Raw genomic sequence first — 15299 nt, forward strand, 5'->3', positions numbered from 1 at the left:
CACGCTTCCTGCCCGCAAAACTTCCCCTTGCTCCCACGTTCAACTGATGACCTTGTCACATCCTTCACTTCACAGAGAAGCAGATGCATCTGACAACCACCTCATCCTCCCATAGCAGACACACCTCTCTGCACCTGTGCTCACATACCCGGCCTCTCTTCCCGGTTCGATGGATGCAGCGTCCCTTCCCCACTTCTCCCCGCCAGCTCCTCTACTTGGTTTCTAGATGTCACCTCCCTTTGCCTACTCAAGCACTTCATGTCCACAGTAATCCCTTTCTCTTCTGCACCCTCCATTTATCCTTCTCTAATGGATCATTCCCGTTTGCAGATGTGCTTTAATATCACCTTTATGAAAACAAGATTAAACAAAACAAAAATTCTTCCTTGATCCCACATTCAGGATCCCACTGTGACTTTTTTGGGCCTACCCACGTTTGCCTTCATGGGTCACAAGATTAATATTGATAATTAAATATTAAATAAGAAAATATTAAAAGTGCTATTTTATCATTCATTGGTAAAAAGATGAATATAATCCAGTCCAGTCTAGGTTGCATTATATTCTTTCTTCTGGTTTTGAAAATTAAAACACTTAAAAGAAATTAAAAATATTGTGGGCCTGGGGACTTCCCTGGTGGTGCAGTGGTTAAGAATCTGCCTGCCGATGCAGGGGACGTGGGTTCGAGCCCTGGTTCGGGAAGATCCCACATGCCACGGAGCAACTAAGCCCATGCACCACAACTACTGAGCCTGCACCCTAGAGCCTGCGAGCCACAACTACTGAGCCCACGTGCCACAACTACTGAAGCCCACGCACCTAGAGCCTGTGCACCACAACGAGAAGCCACTGCAATGAGAAGCCCACACACTGCAACGAAGAGTAGCCCCCACTCACTGCAACTAGATAAAGCCCGCATGCAGCAACGAAGACCCAACACAGCCAAAAAGAAAATAAAGAAAAATAAATATTGTGGGCCCTAGGTACTGTGCCTACTGGATCCACTGGCCCTGCCGACTCCTACTCCCCTCCAGCCACTGTCCTAACTTTGGCTCCTGTGACAACAAAACCCCTTGTGGAAGATGTTATTTTCCGAAACTGGCACAGCAGTAGGTCTGGTCTCCCATGTTCCTTCCATCAAGGGGAAGAGTCTATTTCTCCCTCTCTTCAAGCTGGATGGGACTTTATGGTACTCAACGAAGAGAATGGGCAGAAGTGACACTATGTGACTTCCGAGACTAGGTCATCAAAGGCGACAGGGTTTGTGGCTGGCTCTCCCTCGGGACTTGCCCGGGGAATGCAGCCACCATATTGTGGGGAAGCCCAGAGCACACGCAGGGCTTCCAGCTGACAGTCAGCCTCAACCACCAGGCTGAGGGAGTCAGTGAACCTGTAGATGCCTCCACGCCTGGCCTTCCAGCACCCTAGCTGATACCAAATGGAGCAGTCAGTGTTCCCAAACTGCAGATCTGCATGCAAAGTAGATGTTGTCACGAAGCCATGAAGTGTCGGGCACTTTTAAGGTAGCAGTAGATAAGTGAACCTATTTTGCATCCTCTCCATTTCTTATTCTCTCCTCAACTTACTCCAATTGGATACTCATCCCCATCATTCCATGGAGAAGGCTTTACAGTGGTCACCAATGACCTACTTTTCTTACTCAACCTGCCAGCAGATTCAGCACAGCTCACCAAGTGAGTTCTTCCTTCAAACACCTTAGGTTTCAAGGACCCACATGTGTCTGATTTCACTCCAATCTCACTGACTGCACATCTCCTTTGCCAGCACCTCCTCCTTTTAAACAAATCTCTTCATGCTTGGGCTTCCCAGGCTTGTCCTCAGTACCATTCTCCCGTCTACTCACATGCTCTCCCCAGAGAGCTCATTCACCCTCAACATTACATACCATTTGTAGATTCCAGATTCATGAGCCCAGCTGTCTACTGGACAGCTCAACTCAGATCACAAACTTAGCAAGGCCAAAGCCAAAGTACTGATTTCCTTCCCAAATCCCTCCTCAACCCTTCTCAACCTCAGTCACGGCATCACCATTTTATCTAGCTGCCTAGGCCAAAAATGAGGAGTCATCCCTGCATCCTTTCTTTCTCTTAGATCTCATTTCAATCTATTAGTAGGTCATTCCATCAGCTCCACCTCCAAACCTATTCTGAATCCAACCACTTCCCATCCCCTCCATTTCTGCAGCTCTGGTCCAGGCCACGTCCTCTCACTGGTCCACTGCAGCAGTCCTAACTGGCCTTCCTGCTCCCACCTTCCCAACACCTCCCTCCTTCCAGTCCACACCCAGCAGCCAGAGGAGTGTGTTCTAAAGCGTAAATCAGATCCTATCACTGTCCTGCTCCAAACCCTCCCATGGCTTCCCAATGAAACTCAGGATAAAACCCACACTCCTTCCCATGGCCGTGACGCACTACAGGATCCTCCTACTTCATCTTCATGTTGCTCTGCCCTATCCGCAGACACACCACTCACTGGGCCTTAGCACTGATGGGTCCTGCTGCTTGGAATGCTCTTCCCCAGACCCTCACATGGCTGCCTCCTTCTTGACATTCTCCCCTCCTCAGAGAGGACTTTCCCAACCTCACCTCAAAGAGCTACTGAAGTAGTTCTGACATCATTCTACTTTATTTGCTTCACAGTGCTCGACTGCTTATGAAATGATCTTACTATTATTTTTTCCCCTAGCATGTCGTCCTCACTAGAATCTAAGGTCCATGAGGAGAGGGACTTCAACAGACACACTGCAGAATTTCCAAAACCTAGAACAGTGCTTGGCACAAACAAGGAATTCTTGGCAGAAACAAGACTTGTTGAGTAACTGAGCAAAGTGCTTGACACATGGTCAGAGCTGAATTGATGTGTGCTACTCTTAATTTGACAAGACAACAGCTCTTGATTCCTTTGAGAATGCCTGGGTTAGCAGATTTTTTTTCCTGTTTTTTTTTTGGTTCCTTGGCGGCACTATGCGGCATGCAGGATCTCAGTTCCCCGACCAGGGATGGAACCTGTGCCCCCTGCGGTGGAAGAGCGGAGTCCTAACCACTGGACCACCAGGGAATTCCCTAGCAGATATTTGTCGATGGGAAAAGATAATGGGATTTTAGCACCGGAAGAGGTCTCCAGTGATTTTTCGAACTTGTCCCCATCTCATCACACCTGAAGACAGCATATGCAATCCACTGCTGTGGGCACCTGTGCTCAAGAGGCCGTACGAATGAAACAGAACTTGATTTAGCCTCTGGCAGAGGAATCGAAAATTCAATTGGCTTTTCATGTGGGTCAGTTGCCCATGACCTGCCCTTAAATACCGCTGAGCTGTTGAGGTATAAATATATCAGTTTTAAAGAGGATTAGGACCCCACAGAGAACGGTAGCGTGAAGTGAGTAACAATAGTAAGGCTTTAAGGAGGACAGGGTTAGGAATTGAGCAGGGATTTGCAAAGAGGACCCTGGGGATCACAGGCATTCAGCCATAAGCCTCGCTCCAGGGGTAACGAAATGCGTGTGAGCAAACCTGTGTCTGCAGAGCCTGAGACGGGCCTGGCGCAAAGCCCCAGGGTTAACTGTCTCCATGCCAGGGTTCCTATAACCCAATAGGCCCCTCCTTGCTGGAGCTTAAACTCTCCTGTTGCTGCCTCAGACAGTCAGGACCAATGTCAGCCTTGAGACCACAGGGATCGCGCTGTGGGTTATGCTTCTTGCCTTTATTCGTACACATTTACATCTTTTATTCTTTATTTTCCCCCAATCTCTTTACTTCTAAGCCTTAGGGGAAATGAGTAGCACACTTTGCTAATGTGCAAGGGGAAATAAATCTGGATTTTAGGTTTGAATAGTCTGCATTTAATGTGTGGGCATTTGAGTACATCCTAGCCTTTAAAAATTAGGTTCTGAGGCTCTGTCTTCACTAACCTGAACTCAGACAAATCAGTTTCACCTTTTCGTCTCAGTTTCATCTGTCAACTGAAAGTGCAATTGAGTGGGCAAGTCAAACTTAGTTTTCTCTCCTATAAAATGGGGATAATAGTAACTACTTTATTGGGTTGTTATAAAGATTAAATAAGATGATATCTGTAAATGCTTGGTACAATGTATGGTGGTTATCATAATAAGCATGCTACATGTTTTCTCATCTAAATTAAATTTTGCAACCACTGTAAGGTGTTATCCTCACCTTAGAGATACTCTGAAGTCCTTTCCAACTGGTTTTTAAAGAGTACAGCACACAAGCGTCTGCAGTATCATCAAATTTGTTCTGCCATCTGGTAATAGCTGTCAACTGAAAAAAAAAAAGCACAATCTAAAAGTCGAGAGTTATGTTTTATTTAGTGGACAAAACTGAGGGCTTAAGCTCGGGACACAGCATCTCAGATAACTCTGAGAGACTGCTCTGAAGAGGCAAGGGGGAGAGCCAGGATATACAGAGGTTTTTGCAATAAGGACCAGGTATTCGGAACATCAAAAGATTACAATTAAAGAAAGCCAGGTGTCTCGAGTTAAGGAATTCTGCACTTTTCTAAGTATGGGGAGATGCAAGTCTGGACTCACTGAAATCATTCCTTTGATATGCACCTCAGCTATCTGGGGGCAGTATCCTGTGCTTCTCATCCTGAGTCTCCTCAGGGTGCACCATCAGGGTGGCTGTAACGTGACGGCTTGATGGCTGCAACATCCTTTGTTTACTGATATGGCAGGCAATGTTCTTCATTCACACAGCTAGTATTTATTGAATGCCTATTATCTGCCTGGTACTGTGTGAGGTGCTTTACAAGTTACCTAATTCAATACTCCAACCTTCATAAGTTTTATTTCCTACATTTTACTAATGAGTAAACTGAGGCTCTGAGAGGGTTAAACAAACACCTTGCCTGTTTATAGCAGTTAGTGGGTTTGAACTCTTATCTGACTCAGGCCTGTTTTCTCTACTCGGCTACTCATGAATGTTGCAGTAAAGCTAATTTAATAGTGTAAGAAAGGAGGAAGGGCAGCTGACAAACAGAAATGTTACAAAAATAGACTGATTTAAAGTAATTGCTTTATGTATTTACTGTGGCATATCTAAGTGGCCAAAGGACATATAATTCTCTTTGAAAGCATCAAAACTAGGCACTGAACGAGTTTAATCTGTAGAGTCTACCAATAATTTAAAACAGACCTTTACACTATTTTATTTAATATGAAAAGAAACTATACTTCAGATCAGAGAAAATAACAATGAACTCAGGGCTTCACCTCAATAAAAAACCATCTCACTTCCTACCTGCCTTCTGCCATCCTGACATCAGGTCTACTTTTCTCACTACCTCCCGTCACCACCATAAACAGAAAGTTGAGACTTGGGCATTAATTCTAATTTTCAGAACATACATTTTACTCAGGAGACCCAATTAAAAAACAAACAAAAAGACCCTTCTCAGTCTATCAGAATAAAGAAATTACCTAGCTTATATCAAGTAGGCTTCAAATATGCCAAGTACTTATGTCAAGGAAATACCATTAATTTTTGTTGTGTGTGTAGTTTATCTCTGTATTTACCTTAAAGCAAGATTTTAATATATAATTTGAAGTGCTAAATAATCTGGTTTAGAGGCTACTTTAGTCTGAAAACAGCTGGAAGTGGATGTACACCTTTAAAAGAGAGCCACTGGAGGCGAGTATGCAGAAGTCATCCTATTATAATAAAGTGATTGACACTGTCTGTAAAACAAGCACAAAAAAGGATTAGATGCGGGTCTACATTTATTTTTAAAGAATTATTTCTTTCAAAATGAAAATGAGTCACAATGGCTGCTTTGCTAGATACAGTTAATTTTATACTGCTCTTGTTTTATTGACTAGTTCTTAATCCTGAGGCTTATACCTGGGATAAACAGGCTTTAGGCATTTGTGAATGACACACTAGACAACTGAGCTGCAAACAGAATGAGGTCATGGGGCACAAGGCTGTAATTCTTTTCACGTTAATGACAGTAATGTAAGTCTGATACATGAGCAGTGTGCATTCAGAACACTCATACCTGATAGCAGGTCGGGAAAAGAGAACAGGGACTCCAGTTTAAGGGTGGAAAACTGAGAAGTCATAACTACCCCAAAGATATGAAGGAAACCACAAAAGACATGGGCCGGATTCTGCTGTAAAAAGGAAATGTATCACTCCCTTGGGGTTGATACACCAACAACCTCAGCCCACTGTCATCTTGCCTCTTTCAGAGCTTTTTAACTACTATTTAATTTTATGGAAAAGTAGACATCCGCAAACAAAAGGAGTGCTATTCACCAAAAGAAAGAGGTCTTATCAGCATGGAACTTAATAAGGAAAAAGTATTTATTTGTGCCTTGCACAATTTTTGAAAGCTGTTATTGCTATTCAATTTTTGGTATTTACTATAGTGCTGGGTGCAAAGTCAACAAAAGAAAAGCTTATTGAATAAATGAATTACAGGATGAATGAAACGATACAGTAATTTCTCGAGAGCTCAAATTCCATTATAGTGACCCTTCTAGGCGGCCCTGAAAGGGTTCGGGCTACAGAAGAATTCGGCACATGCCACAAATGTGCTTGATCTGCTATAAAGTATATCAATTTTCAAGAATGTAATGCTTACATGAGGTAAAACCTGGAGGTCACCACCCCCAAACTAGCATATGTCAGCCTGCACTGAGGTAAATATCAAAAACTTTAACTGCTCAGTGTTAAATTAACCAAAGTTTCCTTCTAGGTCCCTCAAAGAAAGAAATGCGTGTGAGGAATATTTGAAACACTTTTAGATGAATGAAATGATACAAATCACAATCAGTGCAAACTAATAATTGAACAACAGTGGAATAACAAAACATGAATCTGACCGTTTTGGTACAGAGTGGTCCAAACGGTTTGCTCACATTTGTTAAAATCCGAACTGAAACAATGACATGTATAAAAGAATAGATAAAGTGGTTCCTGCACAATAGCCTGGTGTATCGTAAACTTCCAATCCCTGCTTTCTACTGATCAGGCCGTGCGGCCTCAGGAGAGCAGTCAGGGTGACTTGAAACTGTCTTCACTGGAGACTCCCTCTACTTGACATGCTCACTTCACATCCCAGCACAAGTGGTCACTTTGAGACTTTATGACTTGCTTTCTTCTTCCTCTGGTATTGTTTCCCAGATTGGCTTCTTGATGTGTTCTGGTAACTGTTCTAATTTTGTCTAAAGAGAGAAAAACAAAATTATAATATGATGTGGACTTAACTCTTCAGCCACAAATTGAATTTATTCATTCTGTTCCCTCAAGTCCTCTTGACTTTTTTCTTTTACCCTCTCATCTTGTTGTAGGGCTTTGAAACAGAGAAGAAAACTCGATAGTAGATAAACACTCTCACATCCATAATCTATTTGCTCCTCAGTGATCTCCAGGGACCACCAATCAACGTGGAACCCGTGTCTAGACAACTGCTAAGAGGGAGGGAGGCATCAGAGGTGGCTCCAGGAGGACATGGGCTGCGGGGGCAGCATTCTGTTGGGCTGCGCCCTGCACGGCAGGTGTAGACCCCAACCACTGTGGCAACTCTGCCTCCAGGTCCTCCCCTCCACCCAGTGGGCTGGAATCAGGCAGCAGTGTGATAACACAACAACACACATCTCCCTCCAAAGAGGCAGAAATTCAAGTCATACCTTTGTAACTTCCATGGCAACTCCTTCAGGTAAGTTTCGCTGAATATATTCCAAGTAGACATCTGCTGTACTCCCAGTGAGATGTTCTAACTAAAATTTCAAACGTGAAATTGATTCATGCTATGCTGGTTAAAGCAGAAATTTTGAGAGTTTTTTTTTGTTTGTTTGTTTTTTTCTGGTAAAAGCAGTAGAGTCTTTTCTTCATCTGTAAAATCTTACAGAATCCCAATTTAAAAGGAAACAAGTGCAGATCCTCTGGTTGAACTGAATGAGGGGAGCACAGCCGCAATGTCCCCTTTCCTCCTAAATGCCTTAAAGCCAGGGCTCCATGGAACCCAGCTGGCAAGCATGGTATCAAAACAGTGTTAAGAGTTTCACAAAACAACTCAAAACAAAAGGAAACAAAAGACTAAATTATAAAATAGAGTTAGTATAAGATTTTGTGTGCTCCATGGCAAGGTGGATACAATTTTGGATTTTTCTTTTTCGTTTAAGGGTAGGACTATGTCTTAATATTTACACTCTCAATGCCTAGTACAGAGCTTGTCATACAGAACATGCACAAGCACGTGTTTTAGTAACATTTACCAATCATTTACTATGAGATGAAATATTCTAAGTGCTTTAGATAAATATCGCATTTAATCCTCACACTAACTGTATGAAATAGGTACTGTTATTATTTCCAACTTAAAGATGAAGGACTTGAGGCACAGGTCACACAGCTAGTAAATGCCAGTACTTGGACCTGGCTGTCCAACTCCAAAGCCCATGCTTTCCCTTAACCACAAGACTGTGCTGACCTGGGAGGCTGCACAAATGAATGATAATTGACGAATGAAAAACCTTAATGCTGCCCATCATGGACATGGAGAGTTCAGTGAGCATGTGAGAATTATTAGAGCTGTGTGAAAACGTAGCTAGAATTTTTGAAATATAAGCAAAATTATTCCAATGATAGCTTACTGTATAAAAATTAGTCAACATAATGTGCACTACTGAGTTAAGGTATGAACTACTCTGAAGGATGGCTTTACTTGAGTTTGATTTTCCTATCACGCTGCTTCTATAAACACAAAAAAACACTTACCTTCTCTACCACTATCCGGCATGGGCTGACTGAAAGGAAGTCTACTGGGCAAGGTTAAAGGAAAGTTATGATGTGCTAGTGTAAAATCTGGGGCATTTCAAAAAAATGCCTGAATGTCTGAAATAAACTCACCTCTAAACATCTGTAAAGTGTTCTCATTTCATACTGAACCCTGTGCTTCTTGAAAATATGCACTGATTTGAGAAGAGTAAATCGCTCTATTTTCCTTGGAGGTTCATGTCTGGAAAATTAATGGGCGAAGCAACATACTTAAGCTAAGTGATGTTAGAACCTGAGTCACTGATATCAAAGCATGATTCCACAATTTTGCAGGTCAGGCTCACGCCCAATTATAGGCGTTAACTACCATTTTACAGACTTCCATTTGTCAAGACTGTCATCTCTAACAACTACTGTCATGAAGCTCCGGCTAAAATAAACCTGCAGACAGCAACAGGAACATCTGCCATCGACCCAAAAACAAGCCTTGGCATGCAAGTGCACACACACCTGCCTCCGGCTTTCACACCCTTGAGGTCTCACACTGACTAAACACATGAACTGTGAGGCGCAGCACCGTGGGCTGGACATGGTTGTAATGTCTGCCATGTATTACAGATACAGTGAAAAGCACAAAACCATGGTCTGTTACGGGAAATGTGTGAGTTCCTTCAGTTTTGCTAGAAGGCAAGACTGGCAAAGCTCCATGTGGGCCTCGTTCAACATCAGAAAGAGCAGCTGACAAAACACAGGAGGGGTTATACTTGACCCTGCAGTGACTTCAAGGCCATACGAAGCTCGCCTTGCTCATGCATGAAAGTATTGGGTGAACGGTGTTTCTTAAGGCAGATTTGAAACAGTGAATATAATAGCAAAGATACCAAATCCAAGAGGCCCGAAAGAATTGCTTGTTCACCTAATCTACCTCCCTGCCCCATGGAGATCCCAGACACGAGGGCTTCTCGGGCCTCCTAAGTCTATGCAGTTTCTAGAGAAAGGATTCCTTCATTTTCCTTTTCACTCATTCTAGTATTTAAAAATGCTGGTAGACAGGAAGGGATGATCCTGCTTAGAATAATATAACATACCTAATCTCTCCCCATCATGAGTTTTTATCCCATTTGAAGAGCTCAGACCTAGCTGGGACTGGCAGCATTTTCCTGACTGATTGTGTTATAGCAGCTAACAGGTCAGATTAAGAAAGATCATACTTACACTTTAACAGAGATACCAAGCTCTTTAGCAGCAAGCGCCGCAAAATATTCATAACTGTCCAATACAGCCTTATCATGGCCTTTTACCAAAACTGACAGGCGCTTATATAACGTGTCTGGTTCATCAGAAACGGTTATCTGCAATTTTAAAATCAAAAAGAAAAGCTTCAGTCATGGTTCCTCTAATATTTACAACTGGAAAATTTAACGTATTACCCTCACCTGAACAACTTCAGAGTTTACTAATAAGTGGGGAGAAAAATGCTGAGTAACATCTTAACACAGCTTAAATATCTAGATACAACCACATTCAGACTCCACAATGACCCTTAAGAATCAGTTAAAATACAGTTTGAATCAAAAGGATTTTCAAGCAACCTACAAAATCACCAACGGAACCTTCAAGCGTAATAGTTATTAAACCCCAAATATACAACAGGGAAGGATTTGGGGTTCTGTTAATAAAAGTAGCCTGGTCAGAAGAGCTGGATTGAGAATTAAACTCTGCCACTTAAAGCTGAATAACAACGGGCAAGTAATATAATCTCACTGAACTTTAGTTTTCTCACATATAAATAGGACAATACTTGTGCTACAGCTCATGGTATTTCTGTCGGGAACAAATAAGAGAGCATGGATTTAAGTGCTTATAAGTTATAAAACATTGTTAAACAAAGGCGAGCTATTTCTATTCATATTCTTTTTATTAGGTTTGTCCATGTTTCTTTTGCCTGCTCTAACAGAAAAATTACTCATTTCTAACTAAAATGTCATGACACTGACTGTAGAAATAACTTCTACCTCTTCCACCCTAATACTTAAAGATCTTAGAAATGATGGGTTTGACATTTCTGACTTTCTTCCAAGACGTGAATTACCTTTACTTCATTCATCCATCAAACCAGTAATTTATATTACTAATCCAATGTTTCAGAGTTAAATTACTTTGCCCTTGAAAAGAGATCTACTTACTAACCAGGAAGCTAGATATCACTCTCAATTACCCCAAATAGGGTTGTTGGAAGAAGAAAATACACTGATATCCTATCTCTTAAGTTGAGGGACAAGAGAAGGGGAATATAGCCCTAAAATGTATAATCACTGGTCTCTACAGGGTTTTAAAGATAATTCTGAATCTGTTACAAATATTAAAAATCAAAAGATTTTGCACAAATATCTGAATTTCATTTAGTTTGGAAAATTCAGACAATCTGACATCACTAGGTCTAATTTCCCACATGGCAACAACTGGCTACAGTAAGTAGCAGCTGTCTTGCTTATAAAGGGTACAGCCTGCCACTGTGCCCACCCTGTTACCGTTCCTTACAGGCCTGGCCTACGCAGGCAGCTGAGCTGGAGACCTGGGGTTTATATATGCTATGAAGTGAAAACACTGAACCAGCAGGCCATTAGGTATAACACAATTCCACTTTGGTGCTCGTGGTGTGCACAGATGATTATATGCATACAAAGGTCTAGAAGGATACGTACCAAACTGTTAAAGGGGATTATTTTTGAGGGGTGGGGCTGGAAGCATTTGGAATTTAAAAAACTACAAATTATAGTTTGTAGTTTTAGGATTTAAAAAAACTACAAATAATACAAAAACTGGGTTGATGAGATCACGGCTTTCACTTAAAGGAAACAAGGTTACACAGCTGCTCCTGGATTTTCTCTACTTGTGATAATGCTCTCTCTCACAATAAAGCACTGTTCACTGTTCAATAAAGACGAAGCCTACCACCACGACCAAAAAATTCCATAATATAATACCAAGTGTTCAGCATCATTAATTATGACAACGCTGTACACTATGCTGAGCTAAAAGCAAAAGACTACTCATCCCCACAGTCGTTTGGGGTAAATACTTTATTCGATTAGCTCTTACCTTAATAGCCTGAAAGCGACCATGAGCACTCAGGGACATCAGTGAATACTTTCCTCAGGTGCACTGTGCACCTGCCAGTATTCCAGAATAAATTTTTTTATTCATTAAGTGTTTGGGAAACAGCCCCAAATGAAATAATGAGGAAAATTTATTGCTAATGTAGCTTCTTATGCCAAGAAATAGGGAGTGCATACCGTAGGCTTGGTCAAATCCTTGGGAACATCAACGTGTAGGTTTGAAAACTGTACCCACTTCATATTGGTGCTGCTATGTGCGGAAACAAAGAGAAACCTAAGTAAAACAGCACAAGTGCCCATTTTCTTATTCAATTTAGCACATCCAATTATATACTTACAGAAGAAGGCCACCATTTTTGGCTGTACTGCTCCTAGAAATGCATACAGAAAAATTCCTCGAACCCTTAAAAACAGGGGGATGTGTGTTAGAATTAACATCAATTCCCAAACCATTCATAGTTTCCATTAAAACCCAAAAGATGCAGGATGCTTCAAATAACAGGCTATCTCATTATTTTAGATGAAGATATTGGGGTAACTAAATTGCCAAGTTAGATTTCATTTAAAAAAAAGAGAACAGTGGTAGAGTTGATAATCAGAAAGGACTCTCAAAATACTAGATACTATATTTTTTAAAGCTCAGGAGCAAGAACTTTTTTTTTTTTTAAATTAATTTATTTATTTTTGGCTGCATTGGGTCTTTGTTGCTGCACACTGGCTTTCTCTAGTTGCGGCAAGCGAGGGCTACTCTTTGTTGCGGTGGCGGGCTTCTCATTGTGGTGGCTCCTCCTGTTGCGGAGCATGGGCTCTAGGCATGCGGACTCAGTAGTTGTGGCTCGCGGGCTCTAGAGCGCAGGCTCAGTAGTTGTGGCACATGGGCTTAGTTGCTCCGCGGCATGTGGGATCTTCCCAGACCAGGGCTCGAACTCGTGTCCCCTGCACTGGCAGGCAGATTCTTAACCACTGCACCACCAAGGAAGCCCAGGAACAAGAACTTTTTAAAAAAAACAATTCTCACATTAACAGCTATGAATTAAATATGCAGACATCAAGGAAGAAAACACGTGACTTCATTTTCCCATTTTTTTTACAGATTAAATATATTTCAACATAATACTTCTTTAACTTAAATATTTTCAAGCATTAAAAAAAAGCGTCTTTATAATTTAATTTATGGAGCTGGAATAAGAATTCTAAAGTACCCTTCTTTGAAGCTTTCATACACCTTTTCCAGCATATTTATTTCTTGGCTTGGGTGAGACAACTAGCTTATAAACGTCTAATTTTATAAGTAAGTTGAAACACATTGGAATTTACACCCATCTTATATACCACTACTGTGCCTCATACTGCAACAATACAGTGTTTCCAAATCCTTACTGTCAGCTCCTCCTGGTGGAACAAAATTTCTAGTTGTAGGAAACCTATGGTACTGTATGTAATACACATTTGCCACCCGTTTTTTCTTAAGCTTTCCCAAGATTTAAAAGTGTAAACTGAGAAACTGGAAGCTCAACAGGATCCTGAAAAATACTTTAAAGATGAGAATAACAGTTTAGTACAAATGAAACTTAATTAGAACAACAGAGGGTCACCTATGTTTAAAAAAAAAAAACTATTCTTAGCTAATTATCCTTCTACTCTTCATCCAAGATGGAAGCAAATCAAAACTTTCACAGTCTCTCTTGGATCAAGGGAGAAAAGCAAAAAGAAGAAAGGAAATCAAGCACAATACAAGGTAGTAAGAGGTATGTGCCATTTTCCACACATAATCACAGAGGAAATTCCCTCCCCACATTTATACCCCTAAGCCCTCGATCCAGTTGTGTAGAAGGCCCACAGGTCTAAGGAATATGACACTTACCAGGCATCTTCTCCCAGTATAAACCCCCTGCTTTTAAAAAGTTGGAGTCTAAAGTGCTACTACACCCACAAACTAACCTTAGGAAGTTCTTAAGCTTTCCTTTCTTTTTTTGCTTTCTTTTTTTTGAGGGGGTGGGGCCTGTTCTGGGTAAGTGCATCTTAAAATAGTTCAAAATTTCAACCACTAACAGCGCCTCATTTAATAACGGTGGTTCTCAAAGTGTGGTCTAAGGACTTCTGAGGGGCTCCTGAGACACCTTCAGAAGGGGCCCGGGAGACTAAACTTATTTTCATAATAACAGTAAGATGTAATTTGCAACTTTCCCACTCTATTCTCTCACCAGTGTACAGTGAAGTTTTCCAGAGGCTGTAGGACGTGTGATATAAAAACAGCTTGCAGAAGCAGCTATGAGAGCCAAACTGTCTTCTATTAAGCCAGACATTAAAAAGATTTGCAAAAACGTAAAATATTGCTACACTTCTCTCTCAATTTGTTTGGGAAAATATGGTTGTTTCCCATAAAAACGTTAATTATGTTAACATGTAATGAGTTTATTAGTGTTATTTTTTTTTTTTTTTTTTTTTTTTTTTTTTTGTATGCAGGCCTCTCACTGTTGTGACCTCTCCCATTATGGAGCACAGGCTCTGGACGCACAGGCTCAGAGGCCATGGCTCACGGGCCCAGCCGCTCCATGGCATGTGGGATCTTCCTGGACCGGGGCACGAACCCGTGTCCCCTGCATTGGCAGGCGAACTCTCAACCACTGCGCCACCAGGGGAGCCCCTATTAGTGTTATTTTTAAGTGAACAAGCACTTTTAAGATTCTCCGTTGTATTTTCTAATAAGCTAAAAATTGATAGCTAAACCCCACAAAAACCAAAGCTCTTCGGAGTCCTCAACCATTTTTAGAGTGTAAAGAAAGGGGTGCTGAGGCCAAATAACTTAAGAACCGCCGCTTAAAGTTTTGCTTTTTCTCCAAAGAACCGAGCAGAGGATATCTAACCCACTCCTCTGACTTCAGCGATTCTCATCTAAATCTCAGAAACCCGGGTATCCGTAAAGTATCTCAATCTGGTTCCGTGGGAAGCGTCTAAAATCTCGTGCCACCTAATTTTCGCGAGGTCAACCTTCTTGACTTCTCTGAGCCTCAGTTTATTTCGCAAACGTGAAAGGCAGGGCCTGGAACATTCGCTGTTCAATATCCTTTCCAGCTCTGACAGTCTACGATTTTTCTAGTTCCTGTCTTTGCCCTGACTCGTTAACTTACGTTTTATCCTATGAGAGAATTAGAAATAAAATCTGCCCTTTTCTCGCCACCTTCCTGCAAACAGCGGGCCGTGCGGAATAAATATCGCGGAAAGCTCCAGATGTTAAGAATGACAGGTGGCAGCCAGACGTAATGGTAACTGTCCTTGGGCCAGTTACCCAAGGACCGCCTAGTCCCCCCCACAGCGCGTCCCCCCAGCGCACCTCATACCTGCCAGAGACGCCGTCCAACGGGCCCAAACGCCGTCCGCGCCGCCATCTTGCCGATTCCGCTACCCCGGATCGC

General features: G+C 41.9%; 1 protein-coding gene across 2 annotated transcripts; it reads right to left on the reverse strand.

Annotated features, from left to right (window-relative positions):
• Positions 1-5755: 5755 nt before the first annotated feature.
• On the reverse strand, positions 5756-15299 carry MRPS10 (mitochondrial ribosomal protein S10). 2 transcript variants are annotated; one of them, XM_032649610.1, is made up of 7 exons: positions 15225-15299; positions 12222-12286; positions 12061-12130; positions 9980-10116; positions 8897-9005; positions 7675-7764; positions 5756-7209 (listed from the first exon to the last, which is right to left on the reverse strand). In XM_032649610.1, the coding sequence occupies exons 1-7, from the start codon at positions 15270-15272 to the stop codon at positions 7129-7131; spliced, it is 600 nt and encodes a 199-aa protein (XP_032505501.1). In that variant the 5' UTR covers positions 15273-15299; the 3' UTR covers positions 5756-7128. The 2 variants fall into 2 exon arrangements, with proteins under 2 accessions (XP_032505501.1, XP_032505499.1); XM_032649608.1 differs by having other exon boundaries at positions 12061-12133.

Source organism: Phocoena sinus, chromosome 11 (assembly GCF_008692025.1).
Source record: "Phocoena sinus isolate mPhoSin1 chromosome 11, mPhoSin1.pri, whole genome shotgun sequence".
NCBI classification, from domain to species: domain Eukaryota; kingdom Metazoa; phylum Chordata; class Mammalia; order Artiodactyla; family Phocoenidae; genus Phocoena; species Phocoena sinus.

Bases quoted from the DNA above. Each gene is read 5' to 3' on its own strand.
- MRPS10 (XM_032649608.1), bottom strand. From the start codon at position 15,272: ATGGCGGCGCGGACGGCGTTTGGGCCCGTTGGACGGCGTCTCTGGCAG. The intron at 9,006-9,979 runs GTAAGTATGATC...TTAATTTTCCAG, and splicing joins CTTGGTATCTCTGTTAAAGT to ACATGAACCTCCAAGGAAAA. The intron at 7,765-8,896 runs GTGAGTTTATTT...TTGAAATTTTAG, and splicing joins CACTTTACAGATGTTTAGAG to TTAGAACATCTCACTGGGAG.